This window comes from Anguilla rostrata, chromosome 6 (genome assembly GCF_018555375.3).
Source record: "Anguilla rostrata isolate EN2019 chromosome 6, ASM1855537v3, whole genome shotgun sequence".
Taxonomy (NCBI): domain Eukaryota; kingdom Metazoa; phylum Chordata; class Actinopteri; order Anguilliformes; family Anguillidae; genus Anguilla; species Anguilla rostrata.
The window spans coordinates 48,447,224-48,469,389 of NC_057938.1; the positions used below are offsets into that span (position 1 = coordinate 48,447,224).

The 22,166-nt window shown below is 43.7% G+C and overlaps 2 protein-coding genes across 7 annotated transcripts; one reads left to right on the forward strand and one right to left on the reverse strand.

Moving 5' to 3' along the window:
• Positions 1-813: 813 nt before the first annotated feature.
• On the reverse strand, positions 814-11,623 carry si:ch211-245h14.1 (uncharacterized protein LOC563420 homolog). 4 transcript variants are annotated; one of them, XM_064340205.1, is made up of 15 exons: positions 11,464-11,623; positions 10,753-10,947; positions 9,997-10,196; positions 9,816-9,848; positions 8,504-8,557; positions 8,064-8,117; positions 6,591-6,651; positions 6,265-6,389; positions 5,312-5,372; positions 4,986-5,104; positions 4,534-4,594; positions 4,208-4,326; positions 3,040-3,553; positions 1,596-1,764; positions 814-1,255 (listed from the first exon to the last, which is right to left on the reverse strand). In XM_064340205.1, exons 1-15 carry the CDS (start codon positions 11,471-11,473, stop codon positions 1,252-1,254), a joined length of 1,779 nt encoding a protein of 592 aa, XP_064196275.1. In that variant the 5' UTR covers positions 11,474-11,623; the 3' UTR covers positions 814-1,251. The 4 variants fall into 4 exon arrangements, with proteins under 4 accessions (XP_064196275.1, XP_064196274.1, XP_064196278.1 ...); XM_064340204.1 differs by having other exon boundaries at positions 4,986-5,110; positions 11,464-11,622; XM_064340208.1 differs by lacking the exons at positions 5,312-5,372; positions 6,265-6,389.
• Positions 11,624-12,395: 772 nt separating this feature from the next.
• On the forward strand, positions 12,396-20,872 carry znf512 (zinc finger protein 512). 3 transcript variants are annotated; one of them, XM_064340203.1, is made up of 15 exons: positions 12,396-12,725; positions 13,535-13,643; positions 13,785-13,840; positions 14,417-15,304; positions 16,017-16,091; positions 16,191-16,292; positions 16,720-16,844; positions 17,318-17,404; positions 17,490-17,588; positions 17,706-17,873; positions 18,361-18,555; positions 19,191-19,292; positions 19,539-19,601; positions 19,782-19,880; positions 20,331-20,872. In XM_064340203.1, the coding sequence occupies exons 4-15, from the start codon at positions 15,007-15,009 to the stop codon at positions 20,730-20,732; spliced, it is 1,815 nt and encodes a 604-aa protein (XP_064196273.1). In that variant the 5' UTR covers positions 12,396-12,725; positions 13,535-13,643; positions 13,785-13,840; positions 14,417-15,006; the 3' UTR covers positions 20,733-20,872. The 3 variants fall into 3 exon arrangements, with proteins under 3 accessions (XP_064196273.1, XP_064196271.1, XP_064196272.1); XM_064340201.1 differs by having other exon boundaries at positions 12,403-12,725; positions 16,720-16,868; XM_064340202.1 differs by having other exon boundaries at positions 12,403-12,725; positions 13,541-13,643; positions 16,720-16,868.
• Positions 20,873-22,166: the final 1,294 nt, after the last annotated feature.

Consider the following 22,166-nt stretch of genomic DNA (forward strand, 5'->3'; position numbering starts at 1 on the left):
TGGACTGGGGCATTGGGGTTTATTTGACCAGAGGGGAGATTGCCCCCTGCTGGCCCACCAACACCACTTCCAGCAGCAACTCAGTATTCCCTGGTGGTCTCCCATCCAAGTACTAACCAAGCCCACATCTGCTTAGCTTCAGCCATTCGGCAGGAGCAGAGCGCATGGAGGTATGGCTGCTGGAAAATCAGTATAATGTATAAATGCATTTGTGGCTTACAGCCTATCTCTGTTCACTGCAGTAACATAACTTTAGACTGTTCTAATGATCCAGTTAAGCAGCGGGGATTGAAGTCTGTGACTTGGTGCTCAGTGACAGTAGTAGGCTCTTGACTTCTTTTAAATTTGCTTTTTCAGTTTTCGGCAACATAAAGAGACGCACTTTGTGTTTCTACGTTCTTACCGGTTAGGATGTGCCACTGTGCACTTCAGTGAGTTACTGTGCCTTACCTCAGTTACCGAAGCAGTCACATAGCATGTAACACAGGGGCTCCTAAACCCTGTTCCTCGAGATGAACCGTCCTGTAGGTTCTCACTCCAGCCCTAACCGAGCACACCCAATTCAGCGGCTAGAGATCTCTCTCAGATCAGGTGTGCCAAATTAGGGTTGGAATGAAAACGTACAGGACAGTAGATCTCCAGGAACAGGGTTGGGGTGCCCTGTTGTAACATTATTTAGCAGTGCATACTGAAGTCTCTTTTTCCAAGTAATGTAATATGACAGATGTATTCCTAAAATAAACTCTACTTATCTTTCTGTGTAGTGGGGAAAAAAATGACAAATTACCTTAGGTGGGAATGAAGTGCTCAAAATGAAGATGCAAAGACATTGTTCTGGATTTATTGACCTCTGTTTAACATGAGAATACTGAAGAATCATTGAACACAATCCTTACACCAAGCAATTCCCATCTACTGTTTCATTAATACACTTTAATATACTTCATAAGCAATTCATTTATATTTAAACTCTTATTTAATCTTGTTTCGCTGCTGTGGCATTAATGCTGGGGTTTTTCTTTTGTTATTCAAATCCAACTGCCTTATAATAATGGGCCATACTTTTGTAAGGCAAGCCTGACCCTAGAAATTACGTTATCATTGACATCGTAGTTGGTAAGTCCGCTTGATTGATCCGAAATGTAGTGAACTGCTTCCACAATGTTCCTCTTCTGTCCCATAATTTCCACAAAGCTGCCTGAGTTGAAAGTCTGCGGTGTCTGGTTAATTACCACTAGAATGGCATCCTTGTTATCTGTTAAAAAGAAGAAATCGGTTTTTTTTTTTTGAAGGGTTAGTATACCTCCAAGTTCTCAGCGTACCCCCTAATATTTACAATAAGAAATCCAGTGCATCCATGTGACACCCTCAAACAGTTATTTCGGGTATTTTCAGAGTTAAATAAGATGCAGTCATGGTATTTCGTGAAATATTTAATGTTAGTTGATCATTTTCCATATTCTAATCAGTCAAATTAGAAACTACTGTTCCAGTATCACAGTTTATATTTTTTTAACGAGGGGGGGGGCTTCTTTGAAGGAGAGACAGTGGGACACAGTAAAAACCCGGTGGGAGTACGGATTTGGGTTACCTACCTTTTAAACAGCGACGGGAGGGTGAAGCCTGTATTTCTCTTCCCGTCAGAGTGGTGACCGGACAGAGGCTCAGAATCACGCTGCACTGCTCCAGGCTGGAGTCTGTAATTCTCACGCCAAGGTTGTGGAGGAGGACACATCGCCCCATCTCCAGATATGTGGACTTTTACTAGGCCGAACAAAAACACAAAGAAACACATGAAACATGTCTTTTGGCACGTGACTTCAATCAAGATACACAGTTTTTACACTTATTAAGGGAGACATTTTCAGTTGAGATTTCATCTAGTACTTTTCAAACCATGCTGAAAAAATAAAATGAGGCTTATGTATAAAACCCACATAAATTCATCAAAAGTTGCTTTAAAGTGAACTGGTAACTTGCCTTGTCCTCCACCAACAACTGCCAGGATATGCCCGGTTGGCACACAGGTTGTGGTAGATATTCAATAATTTAGATAATGTCAGATGGTGGAAATGATCCAGTTGGTATGCCATAGTTGGCTCTTGGCTTTACTAGTCAAAAGATATTTAATTGCCGCAGGGAGTCAGGAGCTTGAAGTCTTATATTGACATTTGACAAAGAACATACAACAGGACAATCACCAGCATCCCGAGGATACTTCAATCTATGGGTAGGTTTTTACTTTAACCCTAACAAAGTCACACCTCATTCAACAGCTAGAGATCTTGTTTGGCTGCTAATTAGTAGAGTCAGTGGTGTCAAATTACGATTGAAATGAAAACCTACATGATCCCCAGGAACAGGGTTGGTTGCCACTGATCTATATGGCACAATGATAAGAGTGACCTCTATTGGCCAATCAAGGCCAGTCCACCCTTCAGCCTGGATTAATACCGATCAGATTGTGGTTCGCCCTGCACAGCTGTTCAAGGTTTGTTTGGCGTTTCTTTCAGATTTTGAACATTATGCCAGTGGAATCCACCATGGCAGAAAGGTGTTTTGATTACAATGGGAAGTCTGAAGACCTTTGAGACCTGTTTTTAAGGTTTCAAACTATAAATAAAATATTTAGGAAACAAAAAAGTGCAAATTAACAAGAATTTTAGAAGTCATATTTAGGTAGGTGCAGTTAAAACACTGACCCTTAGTGCAATAATGCACCCCACAGATTGGATACTAATGTGAACCATGCCAGGGCCAACTGGCAGAGAGTTTGGTGACACAGCACAAAATTGACAATGTTGTCACGCAGGGAAACAGGGCCACATTTAGGGGGACAATTTCCTCACGTCATTGCCGAGGAGCGACTATTCTGGTGGGTAAACATTTTATAGGAAATAACACTTCGCAAATCAAATCCAATCGTGTTGGAGTCCAGTCTACATTTGCGTCAGTTTTCCGCTGTGGAACACGTTCAGAATAAAACAACCATAGAATAACCTCTGAGGCAGGATAAAACAAAACTGAAATAAGACGCACCTGCGCTGGAGCTGGTGGGGTTTTTATCTGTCTGCACAGCAGTAGAGGACACTGGTGGTGGGCTGGAGTTATAATTTCGGCTGGAGCTGGTGGGGTTTTTATCTGTCTGCACAGCAGTAGAGGACACTGGTGGTGGGCTGGAGTTATAATTTCGGCTGGAGCTGGTGGGGTTTTTATCTGTCTGCACAGCAGTAGAGGACACTGGTGGTGGGCTGGAGTTATAATTTCGGCTGGAGCTGGTGGTGTTTTCATCCGGAAGCACGGCAGGACGGTCTGCTAGGGGAGCACGAGGGTTTTGATTGAGAGGGCTGGACCTGCTGGGTTCTCCATTGCTCGCCACGCTCTCCGGACTCTTCGTTCCTTCACGCGGTTGTTTCCCGGGTAACTCCTCCCGTTTAGCGAGCTTATCCAGCAGGCCAATCCGCAGCCGGGTGGTCTCCAAGGCGGCCTGCAGCTGCCTCTCCTGCTCTTTGAGAAGGTGACGGTGCTCCCGCAGAACTTCAGAAACCTGCAACTGCAGATTTGCAACACGTCAGACAGTTCAAATTCAAGGGTCTCCAGACGTAATTCACTCGCTTAGCTCCACATAAACAACGTGGGGCTACGCAGTTAGACGACAGTGCATTTGTATGTTGTGTCCAAGTTTAACTATGGCTCTGTTGCTTCTGTTCTTTTTTTAGGATTTGCTTGAAGGGCCAACTGGGCCAACAAAGTGAGCTGAGGTGTGAAATCAGGAGCATTGACATGATGAAAGTTCAGTTGTGTCCTCAAAACAAGTCCGGGTAGGGTGTGGCAGCATTAAAATGGGAACTGACCATATGCACTCAACTGTGTGCGTGTGTATTTGCGCACGTGTGTGTGTGTGTGTGTGTGCCATCTATTTCTTGTGATGAAGTTATTGTGTATCTCCCGCAGGATGCTTTTCAGTGGTAGGGATTAGGTAAGAAACTCAAGGCACTGGTGTAGCACAGAGAAAAAGCAGTTCTCTCTCTCAGCCATTAGACTATAAGGGGGTATGATTAGGCTGAGAACCCCAGACGGAGTGCCAGGAGTTCTGTAATTCCCAGAGGGATTGGGAATGTTGTTTAGCTTCCCGGTTTGAAAGACTCCTTTCTCTCCACCTCCTACGGGACAGTGTGCCCCTCCTACAGGACCGTCCCAGGGGTACCTCAAAATGCTGTCTGATAAGATCCATGATCTCCCTCCTCTTTTGGAAGTTCTCCATCCCTGGAAGCAGTTCAGTCAGCTTCGGCAGCGTTAAGGTGGAAATCTGAGCATCACTGACACCTGAAGCAGAGAACAAATATTGTGCATCGTTTTAGAATACAATTGAATATAAGTAGATATGAAGGCTGCTATACTTTCAAAATACAATATGATTAATTCCAACTGACTGCACCTCATACACGGTTTCACAACTATTCCTCTCAACAGGTGGTGAATGTACGTTTATTGCTAATTTGATTCATATAGAAACTCTACAGTTGGACTTACCACGCAGATTTTCTGCAGCCCTCTGAGAAATATTGCTTATTTTCTCCCTCAAACTTGATGTCTGTGCAAAGGGGAAGAGAATGTAATTGCTAGATTGTTTCTTATGTTTTTTTTGTTTTGTTTTGTTGTTATTGTTAGGAACAAATGAGTGTTGGCTAAAGAATTACACACATTTCACACACAGCGCAAAGCCACTTGGCCCGGTGTCATGGAAACAGTGGTCATGTTGTACTGGGTGGTACCACGTAGCACAGAGAGAAACCAGTTCTCCCTCTCAGCCATTAGACTGTAAGGGGGTATAATTAGGCTGAGAACCCCAGGGGGGAGTGCCAGGAGTTCTGTAATTCCCACAGGGATTGGGAATGTTGTTTAGCTTCCCGGTTTGAAAGACTCCTTTCTCTCCACCTCCTACGGGACAGTATGCCCCTCATACAGGACCGTCCCGGGGGTACCTCAAAATGCTGTCTGATAAGTTCCATGATCTCCCTCCTCTTTTGGAAGTTCTCCATCCCTGGAAGCAGTTCAGTCAGCTCCGGCAGTGTTAAGGTGAAAATCTGAGCATCACTGACACCTGCAGCTGAGAACAAATATTATGCATCGTTTTAGAATACAATTGAATATAAGTAGATATGAAGGCTGCTATACTTTCAAAATACAATATGATTAATTCCAGCTGACTGCACCTCGTACACGGTTTCACAACTATTCCTCTCAACAGGTGGTGAATGTTCGTTTATTGCTAATTTGATTCATATAGAAACTCTACTGTTGGACTTACCACGCAGATTTTCTGCAGCCCTCTGAGAAATATTGCTTATTTTCTCCCTCAAACTTGATGTCTGTGCAAAGGGGAAGAGAATGTAATTGCTAGATTATTTCTTATGTTTTTTTTGTTCATTTTTATTGTTGTTATTGTTTGGAACGAATTAGTGTTGGCTACAGCATTAAACACAGCTCACACACAGCGCAAACACACTTGGCCCGGTGTCATGGAAATGGTGGTCACGTTGTACTAGGTGGCACCACAGACCCGTATTTACACATCTAGCCTGGAAACACACCCTTAGCCCATTGAAGTGGGGAAGCACCAGGAAGTAAACAAGTATTGCGTATGTCTCTGCTTTGTGTGCACAACACTGGAGTTTCCCATACTCAATATGGGACTTCTGAAAGCAAAATTAAACCTCAGTTTTTAAAACAAGTGCATTTACCATTGTTATGTTTGCTTTTATGAGCGTATTGCGCAAATATGTTACATTTTTGGACACTTTTAAGGTAAATACATTTCTTATTTCTTTCCCCCCAATATAATGGACCTTGAGTGTCAAGGGATACACTATAAAAAGTGTGATTTCTGTTAATTATCTAATAATCCGACATGTGAGTGTGTGCATGTGTGCATGTGTGCATGTGTGTGTTTTTGCGCTATGCCAAATCTACTGCATTACTTGTGATGAAGTTACTGTAGCTCTCCTGTAGGATGCTCGTCAGCAGTAGGGATTACGTAAGAAACTCAAAGCATTGGCATAGCACAGAGAGAAAGCAGTTCTCTCTCTCAGCCATTAGACTATAGGGGGTTTAATTAGGCTGAGAACCCGAGGAGGAGTGCCAGGAGTTCTGTAATTCCCACAGGGATTGGGAATGTTGTTTAGCTTCCCGGTTTGAAAGACTCCTTTCTCTCCACCTCCTACGGGACAGTATGCCCCTTCTACAGGACCGTCCCAGGGGTACCTCAAAATGCTGTCTGATAAGATCCATGATCTCCCTCCTCTTTTGGAAGTTCTCCTTCCCTGGAAGCAGTTCAGTCAGCTCCGGCAGTGTTAAGGTGAAAATCTGAGCATCGCTGACACCCGCAGCTGAGAACAAACATTGTGCATCGTTTTAGAATACAATTGAATATAAGTAGATATGAAGGCTGCTATACTTTCAAAATACAATATGATTAATTCCAACTGACTGCACCTTGTACACGGTTTCACAACTATTCCTCTCAACAGGTGGTGAATGTACATTTATTGCTAATTTGATTCATATAGAAACTCTACTGTTGGACTTACCACACAGATTTTCTGCAGCCCTCTGAGAAATATTGCTTATTTTCTCCCTCAAACTTGATGTCTGTGCAAAGGGGAAGAGAATGTAATTGCTAGATTATTTCTTATGCTTTTTTTGTTTTGTTTTGTTGTTATTGTTAGGAACGAATGAGTGTTGGCTACAGAATTAGACACATTTCACACAGCGCAAAGGCACCTGGCCCGGTGTCATAGAAATGGTGGTCATGTTGTACTAGGTGGTACCACCTCTGTGCAAAAGGAAGAGAATGAAATTGCAAAAATAATTTATTATGTTTTTTTTTGGAACAAAGAACTGTAAGTTATTGCATTAAATACAGTTCACACACATAGTGAACACACTTGGCATGGAGTTATGAAGACAATATCCATGTACAATATGCTAGATGGTACCATAAACACATATACTGTATATATCTAAACTGCGTGTGTGTGTGTGTTGCTTTGTCTTAATCTGTAGCCAACATGATAATGAAATTAAATGTTGTTATTATTAAACTAATTAAAACAACATAAATAATTTAGTGAATAAGCAAATGCATATTTCAAATGTTTCTCTTCGGCTGTACAACTGTGTGAAAAAAAAACAAAGAACACGTTTTTTCTTACAGATACGCATTTATTATTATTTTCATCGTCAATAATTTACTTAACATCCAATTTCACACATTTTTTATTAATGATGCAGTACATAGTCATATTTACAGCTATAGTTTCTGTACAGTAGTTTATCAATGGGCCCAGTGCCAGATTTTGTTTCATAATCGTGTTTGGGTTGAATGGCCAAAATCAAGCTTCAGCTTAGGAAGAATTACTCCATTAAATGAAGATCTAAATTAGGTGAGGGATAAACTTTGCATGTCCCCATCTCTCTCTGTTTTTCACACACTGATCTCCACTTTGATCTGTGCTAGGGAATGTATTGTAGGAAACCTCAAAAACCAAAACCATCATCTTACAAGTAAAGTAAAATCACAGATTTATATTACTACTGTAAGACAAACTGAGGGGATTCAACTTTTAACTCTGATAGCCAGTAGTGAAGCTGTGGTGTGGCCCGTTATACTGTAATCATAATAGTTTAGTATTCTGGTGTGTCTTTAGTGAAGTAATAAAACCAAATAAAAGGCATCAGTGGACACCAGAACAGCCTACATATGCAGGCTTCAGAGTATTTGAGTTGTCCAAGTTCCCTGACATGTTTATGAAAGGGGAGAGAGAGCATAACAGGCAAGAGCTGGCGACCAGGCGAAGAAGCTCTGGCTGCTTTGGGGACAATTGAAAACTTCATAGGCCATGAAGAACCATCCCAATTTCAAAACACACTGTCCTCCTCTCGAGTGGGGTAACATAATAATACATATTTCCCATTAATATGTGTAACTAATTATGCGTAGTTGTCAGATATTCTGTGTTGTTTTTCCATGGGAAATGCCACGAAGAAATCCATCTACCAACCCTTTGATGAAATCTGAGTTCATTCTCATTTCCTGGTGCCACTTGTTTTTCACCCTGCAGTGCAAAAGAAAGTACGCATCACATCCTCTCTCCCAACCTAATTCAAACTGCTTTTCCAGTCACCCGCCCAGTGCCACATCCATTGGTTCAGCCACGCTCTGCGTCCTATAGCATTCGGCCTAGCCTAATCACCACATTCTCCCAGCATCCATCTTAGTCATAGGAAGCCTCTGGAACTCTGGGATGTTTTGGGGAAAATGGAAAATTTCATAGGCCATGAAGAACCATCCCAATTTCAAAACACACTGTCCTCCTCTCGAGTGGGGTAACATAATAATACGTATTTCCCATTAATATGTGTAACTAATTATGCGTAGTTGTCAGATATTCTGTGTTGTGTTTTTCCATGGGTAACGCCACAAAGAAAACCATCTACCAACCCTTTGATGAAATCTGAGTTCATTCTCATTTCCTGGTGCCACTTGTTTTTCACCCTGCAGTGCAAAAGAAAGTACGCATCACATCCTCTCTCCCAACCTATTCCAAACTGCTTTTCTAGTCACCCGCCCAGTGCCACATCCATTGGTTCAGCCACGCTCTGCATCCTATAGCATTCAGCCTAGTCTAATTACCACATTCTCCCAGCATCCATCTTAGTCATAGGAAGCCTCTGGAACTCTGGGACGTTTTGGAACTCCAGAACTGCTGTTCAGCCCTTTAGAAGGCCTGCGTAACTTGGCTTGTGGTTTTTGTCCTTTCCCTGCTGTCCGTAGTCTCGCTAGTTAATTTTCTGTAAGTTGGAATTTGTACGACCTCTCTGGTTAACTGAAATGTACTGCATGTTGTGTGTATAAAAAAATGAAAACAGCTACAGTTCGCACACAACTTCAAGTCACTGGACTCATGTTTTGTGGGTATTTGTATTACAACTAGAAGCTCATTGTTTTTCCTCTCCAAATTCACTTTGACAATTTTTTAACCCCTAGTATTGGAACGCACTACCATCAGACCACAGCAGCTAGTATTTTAGCAGTTGCTAGTCATGTTTCACCTACCACTATCAAGAACTGATTGAATTGCACGCAGGTGTTCTGAATGAATATTCAGAATATTGAATATCAAGGGATCTCACTGTTTACCAACCAATTCAAGGACCTACACAGAGTGAAGTCCGTACAACTGGAAGGCCTGACGAAAAAATACGCTGCCCAAAAACCGCATGTGAACACCCGGCATGTGAAGAGTGCACATGTGAACTATAGAAATAATCACATGTATGAAACGGGAGCATGACAAGGTAACCCGTGCAATTTCTCTGTCACGTGTTTTGTTTTCACATGTGAAAATTGTCGTTCACGTGTGAAAAAAGGCAGTCACATGTGAAATGTCTAGTCCACGTGACTATTTTAATTTTTTAAATACACGTGAAATTGTGATTTTCATGTGGAAAAAGGCAAATTTCCCATGTGATTTTTTCATCAGAGAGCTGCAAAGGATGCCCTCAACCAGGATCCACATACACTGCAACAAAGCCCTCTGGGATTGCAAGCCATCACACCCAGAAATAGTCTCTACTCACAGAGACCTACTGGGCAATTGGCCAGAGTCAAGATTTAATCCCAGGCCATTGGGCCCATCCAGACACTGATGCCCTTTAAATCTGCTAAATTAGTACATTTAAAGATACATTTCCTTACAGTAAACCACAGACACAGATAGAGTTCATGAAAACACACTGCTGCAGGCTCTTACCTGTTCAGTCAATACTGGGGCAGGAAGACGTTCCTGTGAATCACAAGATTTACAACTGTGATGTACATGAAAGCGTTGAGGGTGGTTGCGTTTCACTCTCACTGACCTTCATCATGGCGTGACTACATAAAACAATACATAAGAACATGCAAAGACACAGCAGTAGATAACTGTGCAATACCTTTGAATATTTCCTTATGTGCGTAATTGTTTTCCCCACAGCTTCCTCATTGGCTGGGCACCTAAACAACCCTTTGGATTCGTAGAACAGACAGTCCACGCTCAGCACGTCACTCTGTTTCACGTAATTGCTGCTGTCATATACGCTGCGATTTGGGTCGTAGGTGTGGTGCATCACCACCAGAACGGCAGGCTTATTGGCTGTAAAGGGACAGGAGAAAATCATGAATAATGGACCATGTAGAGGAAATTAAATAAGCAATGTAAGTAATAACACACACACACACACACACACACTGTACAGTACATATACATGTAGGCTATATAAACATTATGACTAACTGTTGGCATTTGTTGGCACGACATCCTCTGTTAATTCAGTCGAGGTTTTCCCTGAAATGTGTGCTACCAGAGCCAGCTGCCAATTCTCTGCGTTCTGCACGGTATCAGCACAGTGCACTGTCTAATTAACAAGAGCTGGTGCTCAGTGAGACATGGACAAGCCCCACTGATAGTGATAGACACCTCTTTTCCTAATAACAGCACATATTTTAAAGATAATAAACCGTTTTTACGGCATAAACTATGGTTTATTAGTCATCATGAGAATGGTTTACCTTTACCGTAAAATGCCAGTAAAAGTGGAGATTTTTAATTCTTAAATGCACATATTTAAGAATGTAACAGGAGAATTTGCGAGTTGTCCTCGACAACCAATTGGACGGTAGCTGTAAAACTTTGTATTATGGTAAAGTACCCGGAATGTCCTTTAGTGCTGCATCGATGTCAGGTCCAGGCCGAGACGAAACGGGGCAGAATTTCATTATGACATCACACTCCTCCCATCGCTGCACTTCGGTCAGCGGAACCTTCGCAGCAACGTTGTCCACAAAGGTCCTGTGAGCGTTCGAGGTGTCTCCAGTCACAGTGGTAAATATTTTGATCTTTGGCTCTGAAGACAATTGTATATTTTTGAAATAAAAATATTAAGAAAAAAATACAATACAAATAAATATAATGTTCACAAAAGATAACAATATGACAAATCCGACATCCGCATTGGAGGACCCCTGCATGAGGACAACTTCCAGGACAAATTACCATTACCATAAAATGTTTTGAGAATTGGCTCTTTTTTATTGCTTATGGCTCCGTGACAGTGCCACCCATATCACGGGGTTTATCCTTGCTTTCACTTTCAGTAAGGCTCGTTGTGAATAGGCCTATACTCTTCACTTTGGTATGTTTTTAAACTGTATTTTTACTTTCGAAACGTACACGTCACCCACAGTTCCAAAAGATATTACACAAAGATATTTTTGGAGCACATTATGCTCCAAAAAAGAGAACGGTTCTAATCGTAGTTAGACTATTCACCTCGACTATTCACCTAGACCAGTGCGTTAAACACCTAATGAGTTATGAGTTATAAGAGAATAATACAATCGTATAGCCTACCGATACTCACGTTTAAACATAATTTGACGATATGATGTTCACGTCGGAATGAACAATAGATCCAGGGTGATGTGTCTCTGTTCCTTTGCTGTGTTCTAACCCCGACGTCTTCTGCTGATGTAGCCTACTAAGAAAAAGTGAAACTGACGGAAAGTGAAACTGAGAGAGAGAGAGAGAGAGAGAGAGAGAGAGAGAGAGAGAGAGAGAGAGAGAGAGAGAGAGAGGTGGCTGCTGCCATGGTTTATTTGATTTAATGAAAACACTTGCAACCTCAATTAAAATATAAAGGACAACCGATTTAGGCTACGGTACACCGATGTACAGTACCGACCAACTATTTCTGATAGATCTGAAAAAATATATATATAATTTGGATGGAGTCGGTGGTGACCAGACTGTGTTCTGCAATAACACGAGCGTCGTTGATTTTAGGATGACACTTGAATTTCTTTGTTCATATGCCCACTAAAGGCAAGGCGTGAGAAACAAGCGTTATTGTTGACCGAGGGGCAACATAAGAACTGTGCATGAAACCAGGTTTTCGGCATTAGTCCTCTGGTAGAGTACATCATTTTCCTCGTACCTTTGAGCAAGTTAACACCATACTGCATACATAATTATTCAGCCGCATACGCAGATCGATATCTGGCCTGAATGATCGCTGCACGAAACCTCACAGAAAATGTAATGTTTATTAGTGTCGATATAATGGGCAAGAATGTACCCCCAGGAGCTCTGATACTGACTGCGGCTTGAGGGGAAACTTGCAAAATGCATAATCACTGCTTGGTATAATTAGGCATCTTTGCAACTATTGGTCCGCTAACCGTGTGCGCTCGAGGACAAAGAGCAGACCCCCGGATCAGAATGGGGACGTAGATAGGGTTAAGACAGGGGCATCTGTTTCCATATCCCGTCATCTGTATTTTCTGCGCTGTTAGAATACCCAATTCTCACTGGTCAGTCTCATGGAACCGCCTCCTGCAGTGGTGGTGAATGAGAAGTTTATCTCATTTGCTGTTGCGGAATAGAGGGCGTTTCGAGAATGAAGTCATCTCGCGGTGGGGATGGTAATATGGTGTATTCAAGTGTTTGTCTCAACAGTGCGGCGTACAAGTGCATTTGATGCAGATTTATAGTGATCGCATATTGCGGTCCCTTTTACCGAGCAAAATTATGTGTTCCAAGAGTCCCACTGAGCTAATGTAAGCTGACGAAAAAGGCTAAACATCAAGAGGAGAGGAAGCGTAGTCCTTCTAAAAGCAGTGAAAGGTACAGTATTGGTGGCCAGACAGACCACAAATCTAACGAATGTAACGTGTAACCAACAATCGCAGGTTTTCGTGCATGGAAAAATCTATTGCGTGCGCGATGAAAATGCACTCCGCTGTTTGAGTAGACCGCAAATTCTGTTCGTTTCAACCGTGGTATTAAAGCGTGTCTTTATTTCGAGCCTATTTGCAGACAATGATGGTGGCTCTGTAGCTGACACGCTACTACAACGCTGCTGCGCTGCTGCACTGACAATCAGTCATCACCCAGGAGATCATATTACATTTGGGTTAATGTGTGCATAGAACTAGTTGTGTCCGATTGAGCTCTAGGGGTTGATGAACGCAAGGTCCTTTTAACGTGTTTCACCGTTGCGTATTGAATGTGGGGTCAATATGATGTAAAAAGGCGAATTTCTTTTATTGCGTAAAGTGTTCCGCATACATTTATTTTGTCTGAAGTATGCATCGATCTGATTGATTTTGCCACCTGTTGTCCCAGCAATTGTCGTTTAAGAAATTGCGTCCCGTAATTTTCTGTAGAATGCTCTCAACAGCAGCACTGTAAGTATAAGAGCACTACACAGATGAGATCTTAACAGAATAATAATAAAATAGCACCTGCGTTTTTGGGATATGTGGAACCCTCGTTGAAAGCCAGATGAGAGGGAGAGTTTGAGAGTCTGAGAATAAATACTACGTCCTATAAATGTCATTCTGCACATCCCCTGTGGAATAAATTATCAAGCATTGTGAAGATTCAAGAATCCAAATGATAACCCTGTAATATTGTGTGTTATGTTGTCCAAGCATTAGCTTTCCAGGTGTAACATGGATCAGAAAATGAAGACCGTGTCAGCCCCTAATGTGACCAGGAAGAGGAAGGCATCAAGGCCAAAACAGAAAGGCAAGGCACAAGGTGAAAAACACAGTTTTCTTAATCTGACACAACCATCCTGTTTTGTTTTCAGAAGAAAAAAAACAGCCATGTTGCTTTGGTTACCATATATAATGCGCTTTGGATGTAATGATGTGGTGATACTGTCCTTACCTGCTTCAGGAGCTTCTGAGGTGTTGGTGGCAGGCGGTAAATCAAGTGGAGACAAAAATTCCAGGGTAAGGACAGATTAAAAACACCTCCGACAAAGTACAACACTGGTGACGGGCAGTACATTGTGTGTTATTGGTATGTATGATAAACGGTGTCAGGGGGCAACGAAAGTCACGTTAATTGCGGGCGCAATTGCTTTGCGAGCTCTGTTGCCTGGCCAGTGTGTTAAGATGAGAGGTTAATGTCATTTCTTAGTGTTTTGTCTTTTTTGAGAGTGGAAAAATATTCTGTTAATTTCATTTTCCACCCGTTCTGTCTGCCGTTGCTTACAGTTTCATTTAATTTAGGCGATCTGGTTGAAAGATTTTTGCATTCTAGCCTCTATATTAATTAACAATGGGAGGTTAAAATGCTTCAGGGTGGTGGCACATAGTTGACTCTAGTGACATTCAGGGAGGAAGAGCTTCTTGCTGCAGGGTTGTCCCTGTCTTACCCTGCGAGAGAGACTCCTGTGGTCAGTCGGGCCTCTGAGTCTTTGTAAGGCGCCAGTGTTTGAAAACACCTGGAGGTGCTGTAGTGGTGGGTGGGAGATGGCGCTACCGTATGACGTTGCTTTATTCCTTCCTGCTCTCACATTTCAGCGTGTGGAGGAGCAGCACCGGAAGCCTCTGAAGATAAAGAGGACATACGGAAGAAACAGGCAAGTGAAAAATACTTTCTGCGGTTTCGCATTTCGCCGACTGATACCACCTTTCCGGCTTCCAGTCATCTGCTGATGCGGTATGAGGTCATTTTCATGGTGTTGCTGCAGTAAAGGATTCTGAGGTTGTCATCCTTCGACATACAGTGTTTCTGTTATGAAATTACTGGAATCTCTAAAATCCATTGTGTAGACCAAACCTCGATTATTCAGCATGTGTGGGTGGTAGCTCTCTTTGTTTTGTTTTCTATTGAGAGTTCATAATGCTTTAATCCTTACCGATCCCACAATACAATATTCTTAACCAACTCTGAGTGACTTAGGCCTTTTGGGAAAGTAAAATGTCAACTTATCGTTTTTAAAAATCAGAAAAAATCTTATCCAGAGTGACTCACACAGATTAAATTTATACATGCAGTCCATTCATACGGCCCCCTTCTCAAGGGTGCAATAGCAGCACACCCTGGGCTGTGTGTGCAGCCAGCCCTTCTCGTTTGCTGTGTGTGTGTGCGTGTGCGCACGTGTGTGTGTATGCGTGTGTGCGCGTGTGTGTGCGTGCGTGTGTGTGCTTTCCATGGACGATTTGTTAAGGTACGAGGGGCAGGCTCGTCGCCTCACCTGGGTCTCCCGCGTGTCTCCAGCATTCAGGGCGTCCTGAGGGCCCCGCGGGGTCACGCGGACGATTCGGCCAGCGATTCGTCCTGCTCCTCGGCAGCCTCCTCCGGGCTGGCCAATGGCAGCGAGGAGCTGACCTGCCCGTCTAGGAAGCCAGCCTCCTGCCCGGAGGTCATGGGTGAAGGACCCAGCTCAAACAGACGGAAGGGGAAAGGTAAAAAGCTTATATATTTAAAATGTACAAATTCTGTAGACTGCAGTAAAGGGAGGCGTAGGGTTATTACATTACATTTAGCCAACACTCTTATCCAGAGCAAATGACTTGACTTAAAAAAAAAAAAAAAAATTTAAACAACAGAATCCATTTATACTGCTGGATATTGAAGGAAATCAGGTTAAGTGCCTTGCTCATGAGTACATACAGTGGCAGCATCCTACCTGGGAATCAAACCTGCAACTTTTCAGTTACAAGCCCAGTGCCTTTCGTATTATACTATACTGCGGCATAGACATGGGATAGAATTCGAGATTCCTGCGATTCGAGAGAGTGTTGACAGTTGCCCCTCTGAAACAGCCAGCTGTTGCCAGCTCCTTCTTTTCACACCACAGCCCAAAACCAGGCTTGTATAGAGTGGAGTGGGAGGAAGACTTCTCATATGTGGCTTTGGCATTGGCACCGGTCAACCAGCAGGGGGTCGCTAGATTGGGATGAAACAAAGACCCCTATCAAGCTGAATCCTACCATGCTTTGGGTGGCTCAATTGGAGCTATGGAGCTGCTGGCCACAGTCAAAATTTAGTCTTAACCCTGCAGCTTTCCATTCTCATTTAGTCATTGAGGTCCCATATAATACAGTACTCATCCCTTCAAAATAAAACTGCAGTTCCCACAACGCAATTCTCACCAATGATATTGTTTTCACCCAGATGCTGTGGCCAAGAAGAAACAGAGAATGGAAGACAAGAAGCCCTCCAAGGAAGCAAAGGGCATAAAGCAGTCAGGTACCTATGGCTCTCTCTTTCTTTCCTCTCTCTTTCCTCTCCCTCCCTCCCTCCCTTCGCATAACTAACAGCATACCTTTTTGTCTGACATTGTTCAAGTTGCTGTGGAGCAGAGTCAGAGCAGTGAACGAGCCGTGGAAGTGGGCGAGCAGAAAAGGAAAGGATCAGCGATAAAGAAGGGCCCCTCGAGCCACATTTCAGGTGGGAAACGTAAAACCTGATTCGCTTTTTTCCTACACTGCAGATAGAGGGCGCTGGAGAGCCATCTCTATCGATAGTGACGGTGACTCGTCTTGCAAACTTGCCAAAATGGATGGCGTTGCTCCCAAAGAGCAAATAGCAGGAGAACTGAAAAAAAGCAGAGCAGTAGAAGCTTAGAAGTGGCTTTCTTTGCCCATTGATCCTGTTGAACATCAGACTCCAAGAGGCTCTTCTGCCCTGTCACCACACCAGCTTTGGGGTCTGGTTTCCCCAGGGAAGGAACACATTCACTGTTTAGGATGGGACAGACAAAAGGAAGAAATTCTCCTATGACAGCGGACAGTGAGATGTGTTGAGGTGCCGGTGGTGTGGTGGTTGGGGCTCAGGCGTGGGTACAGGTGAAAATAATATCACGTTCTTCGGGCAGGGAGTCAGGAGGAGACGTGGAACCTGCAGATCGCGGATAAAGGACGAGTCACGTGCCCCAACTGCAAAACCGTCAGTCGGAAAACCGTTGAGGGGTTGAAGAAACACATGACGAACTGCAAAGTGGTGTGTGCAATGACATGCAACACGGTAGCCTATTTACTTATCTGATCATATCTTATAGCTTAATTTAAATGTTTTGTTTGTCTAGTGCATCCTCGTAAAATGTTTGAATGAGATATGGGAGTGTGGAGTGAATATTTAAAGAGTCTTTCCTTCAAAACAAAAAATGTCATGGATCTAGCAATGATCACGGTGATTATCAGACTCTAGACCTGGGCTACCCAACCCTGTTCCCCTCCTGTAGGGTTTTATTTAAACCTGAATTTGGCACACCTGATTCTACTAAATAGCCGCTCAATTATATCTCTAGCTGTTGAATGAGGTGCACTTTGTTGGGGTTGGAGTGAAAACCTACTGGACGATAGATCTCCAGGAACAGTGTTTGGCAGTCCTGCTATAGACTTTGTGTGTTTACAGTGTATTGTGTACTAAAATCTAATCAATTTGTTGATGTATGTTTTCTCTGTGCATTCTAGAATCCCTTCACATGTAACCACTGTGGGAAACAACTGAAGTCTTCAACTGGCATGAAGTATCACCTCATGGCCGATCACAATAACCTGGTAAAAACCACTGGAAACTGCCTTCAGGTTGCACTCTGCCAGTCGTCTGTGTTGATGTTAGAGCTTCTTCTTTGCTTCCGACTAGCCCACACCAGAGGACGGGAATGAAGCGGACGGTCAGCTGGTGAAGGAGAAACTCAGGAAGGTGCTGAAAAGAATGGGCAAATTAAAATGCTCAAAAGAGGTACGGGTACGTCTTTCCCCCCTCAGCACTTCACGGGGGGGATTCCTTCACTTTTAATGGGAGTCGTTTGAACGGTGGGAGAAACCTACGTTGTGCCGTGTGACCGTGTGTTCTCAGGGCTGTAGTGGCAGCTTCACCAGCGTCATGGGCTACCTGTACCACACCAGGAAGTGTGGGAAGGAGGAGGCGGAGCTGAAGAAGCTCCTGCTCAACTGCAGGCATTGTGGGAAGGCCTACAAGTCCAGGGCGGGGCTGGAGTACCACCTCAAATCTGAGCACGGCCCAGTGAGTCATCAATGGTGGAGTCTCTGGATTGGTTGTAACATTTGATTTGGGTTGTGTCCGCATCGGTGCACTTGCCTATTACTGAGTATACAAGTTGTATGTAACTTTAATATGACTTGTATACTCAACAGTAGGCGAGTGTGCTGATTTGGACACAGCTTTGGTGGATCTTGCAGTGTTCTATCCAGTATGGGTTCCTGGTTGGATTTCATCTGAATTTCTTTAAATATTAGATTTTAATCATATGTTCAGCTTTGGTTTCCTTTGGGCTGAGCCAGTCTCATAATTCTATATCCCGTACCCTTCGTCAATCAGAAAAATACTGTACGCGCCTGCTATAAAGAACTCATTTCATACTCAGAAGTGTCCTACAGTTTCCATTGACACGTTACACAAGCCTTAGCGTGACAGTTTGAAAAAAAAAAAAAAACCAGTTTAGGTCCTCAGCGGCACCGGAGTCCTGGGTCATAGCGGCGTTTCTCCTCAGACGCCCCCGAAGAGCGACGACGAGGAGCCCAAGCCCCCCGCGGAGCCTGACCCGGAGCGGACCCCCAGCGGCCGGCTGAAGAGGACGTCCGCCCAGGTGGCGGTCTTCCACCTGCAGGAGATCGCCAGCGAGGAGCTCCTCAAGGAGTGGCCCAAGAGGAAGGTGCAGCAGGACCTGGTCCCGGACGACAAGAAAGTGAGCGCCGCCCACTGCCCCAAAAAAACACATAGGGTGTCTGACTTAAGCTTAAGGTTGCCGTGGAAACCAGCATTGAGAAACAGGAAATGTATGTATCTGTTATACATAGCTGTGCTTGGACTTATTGGTGTTCCACATTAAAATCTTATTGTATGCTATCTTTCATTTTTCATTATGATGGCAAGGATCACGTTATCATAACAAACAGCTCGAAGTGTGGAAATGTCAAAAGGCAAATGAATGGGTTAGCACTGCTTTTGAACCTCACAAGATGAACACCCTTGGCCAAAATGGACGATGACTCTCCACAGAGCAGTGGTAACCAACTCTGTTCCTGGAGATCTGCCATCCTGTAGGTTTTTGTGTCAGCCCCAATGAAGCGCACCTCATTCTAGAGATCTGGAGATCTTGCTCAGCTGCTTAATTAGTAGAGGCAGGTGTTAAAATTAGGGTGGAAATGAAAACCATACAGGATGGTAGATTTCCAGGAACAAGGTTGGTTGCCAGTCCCATAGAGTCTGTTTGTGTTACTTTGGGCCTGGGGCATCTCAAGAGTTGCTCATCAGTATTCCCAGTTATTGACTGTGGGTTTCCTCCCCCCTCATCCCCAATGCCCCCCCCCCCCCCCCAAGTTGAAGTACGCCCGACCAGGGCTCCCTGCATTCAGCCAAGAGGTCCTGCGGAAATGGAAAAATGAAGTTAAGCTGCAGAGAAAAGTACAATGTCCAAACCAGGTGAAGCCAATTCGGGACTTCCTTCATTCAATACTTGATCTGAATATAGATGTGAAGACCATATGCAGTTGCATATAGTTTTATTGTCAATAAATTTTTTGTTGTCATGTATGTAGTTTTATTGTCATTCACATAGTAATTTTTCTTCCACCATTTTATTTTGCTTGTTTTTTTTTTCTTATAATGTGTGTGCTGGTCATTTTGTCAAGCCATTATTCTTCATTCAGTTTTATGTATTTTCCGCAGGGTTGCGATTCAGTCTACACCAGTGTGTCTGGTCTGAAAGCTCACCTTGGACTCTGTTCAAGGGTATGTATTGTCATCCCCCTCTGTTGCACTGTACGTTTGAATACATTCACAGCTAACTTGAGAACAAACGCGCATGACACAGCACTTCATGTAAGTGCTTTCATTCTGATATTGTCTGAGCAGTTGGGTTAGTTTCCTTTTGAATTTCCTGTTGAAGTGCGATTCCTCTTCTCTCGCCAGGGTGACTTCGAAGCAGGAAAGTACAAATGCCTGATATGTGATAAAGAGTTCAGCTCCGAGAGTGGGGTGAAGTATCACATCAACTCGATCCACGCACAGGTAAGGGAGCCTGTTGTTGCTTGTGTTTTAGACTGGCATGTGTGGCATTGTGTTTGTCCATCCATTCATCTGTTATCTATACACGCTGATCCTGGGCAGTGTCGCGGGTGGGGGCTGGGGCTGGAGCCTATCCCAGAATGCATTGGGCGAGAGGCAGGAATACACCCTGGACAGCTTGCCAATCTATCACAGAGCACACACACCATTCAATCACCATTCACTCACACACTCATACCTATGGGCAATTTAGGGTCCCCAATTAGCCTACCTGCATATATTTGGACTGTGGGAGGAAACCGGAGTACCTGGAGGAAACTCACACGGACACGGTGAGAACATGCAAACTCCACCCAGGAAGGCCTAGACTGGGATTCAGACCCATCACCTGCACCACCGTGCCGCCCCTCAAACTAATATGCTATTTTTGTATATATACTTTTTTTCAATCAGGACTGGTTCATCGTGAGTTCAAAAGCGTCCAAGAGCTTTGAGAAGCTCCTGAAGGGCAAGACCAAGGGGAGCAGCGCTCAGAGCTGCCCCGCCCAGAGCCCGTCCCTCCGCTTCACCCCGGGGTTCAAGGGCTGGCGGGACAAGAAGCGGAGCGGCCTGATCTCCGTCCTGAGGACGAAGGCGGGGCAGGAGGACGGCAAGCGGAAGCAGGAGAGGCGGGAGAAGGACTGCTACGACTTCAGCAGCAGCGACAGCAACAGCAGCAGCAGCAGCGGCAGCGGCGGCAGCTCCAGCAGCGACTCCGAGGCCGAGGGGCCCGAGGCCCCGCGACACGACAAGTGGGCCCTCAAGAGGCCCCTGGCCAGGGTGGACATGGCCAAGAGGGCCAAAAACACCGCCTAACTCCGCCCACTACGTCCCACCAACCCGCCTCCCACCAACCCGCCTCCCGGCTTCTGCACTTTTTTTGTGATGAGGCAAGCTTTGTTTTTTTTTGTTTTTTATTTACTTCAGTGTTTGTTTCAAGAAAAAGGGAAGTACGGTCGGTTCGCCTCGATCGCAGCTCTAGCGCTTTTGTTGGGCGAGAACCGAGGCGGCAGAGCCAGCTGTTTTACCTCCATATTTGTTATGGAATTATTTATTTTTTTAAATTATTTTTGCTCACCATTCTCTTTGGCTTCAGAATGGCTGTCACCAGTAGCAGCAGTAACCATACGTCACTTTACGTCATCGTGCAGCTATATTGGTTTATGCGTACACATTGCAAATTATCCCTATACAGTATTTCCCATAATGTTGAAGGAAGGAGAATTTTGGTTTCGAGACCAAAGGTTATAGTACAACCTTGATGTGTGTGTTACTTGAAAGCCCTCCGCCAATGGGGCTGAGTGCCAGAGAGAGGGGCTACATCACAGTATATATGTACTCTAGAAATGTACGCCACATCAGATAGTATTACAGAATAATCTGGAGAACCAGCAGGTGGCGGGCTTGTGTCTACATACTGTATTTCAAAGACAACGCACAAGAACCAGAGAAACTCCAATATGGAATTCACACAGAATGCTTTCTGGCTCGTGGTATGATTGCTCTCTTCTGTGTATATTTATTTTTTAAAGAATGGAGTTAAGGTACAGGTGGCAAATATACCTGCCGTTCAGCCTTGATTGCACATTGAGTTGCATGTCACTGTTCAGATTCTAAACTGAGTATCATGAATGTTCTCTTTGTATTTTGGGAAGGGAACTACAATCCATAAACAAAACATTAAAGGGAAAGTGGACTCTTAAAATCTTTGTCATCCCAGTTAATGAACAGGTTAATGCATACGACTTGAACCTAGTTTATGTATTTTGTCCGCTTTGTCTTTTTTTCCGCAGACGTCATCAGATGCTTTTTTCTGTTCTGTTCATATTTCCCCATTTTCATGCAGTGCTTTGTGCATCCTCTGGTGATACGTTCCGTTCAAAATGGCTGATCGTGAGTATTTCTCTAATGCTGGAATGACTGCGCCTGCGCACTGCTGAAATATTAGCAAGTTTGAGAGCTCTTGGTTAAAATGCAAAACACCCAATGGTGCTAAAATTTTCTATGCTTAAAATGCTTTTTTTTTTTTTTTTTTTTTTAAACTAGTTAACACCGTTCAACGGAATACTTCCTTATTAGAAAGACAGCTCACAAATCCATTGACGAAACAATGGTTAGGGATATCCAAGTAGCCAGTCCAGTCAAGGTTTTAATGATCTTTAAAGAGTTCTCCTAAACAGGTTTAAGACTGACTCAACTAAATTTAATTAATTATTCTCTGCAATTTCAACTTCCGCAACACTACTTTTT

Coding starts and splice junctions, on each gene's coding strand:
- si:ch211-245h14.1 (XM_064340204.1), bottom strand. Junction 8,118..8,503: donor AACTCAGATTTCATCAAAGG/GTTGGTAGATGG, acceptor TTTGCACTGCAG/GGTGAAAAACAAGTGGCACC. Junction 4,595..4,985: donor TTATCAGACAGCATTTTGAG/GTACCCCCGGGA, acceptor CCCTTTGCACAG/ACATCAAGTTTGAGGGAGAA.
- znf512 (XM_064340201.1), top strand. CDS start 15,007: ATGCGTGTGTGCGCGTGTGTGTGCGTGCGTGTGTGTGCTTTCCATGGA. Junction 17,405..17,489: donor TGGCCGATCACAATAACCTG/GTAAAAACCACT, acceptor GCTTCCGACTAG/CCCACACCAGAGGACGGGAA. Junction 17,589..17,705: donor AATTAAAATGCTCAAAAGAG/GTACGGGTACGT, acceptor GTGTGTTCTCAG/GGCTGTAGTGGCAGCTTCAC.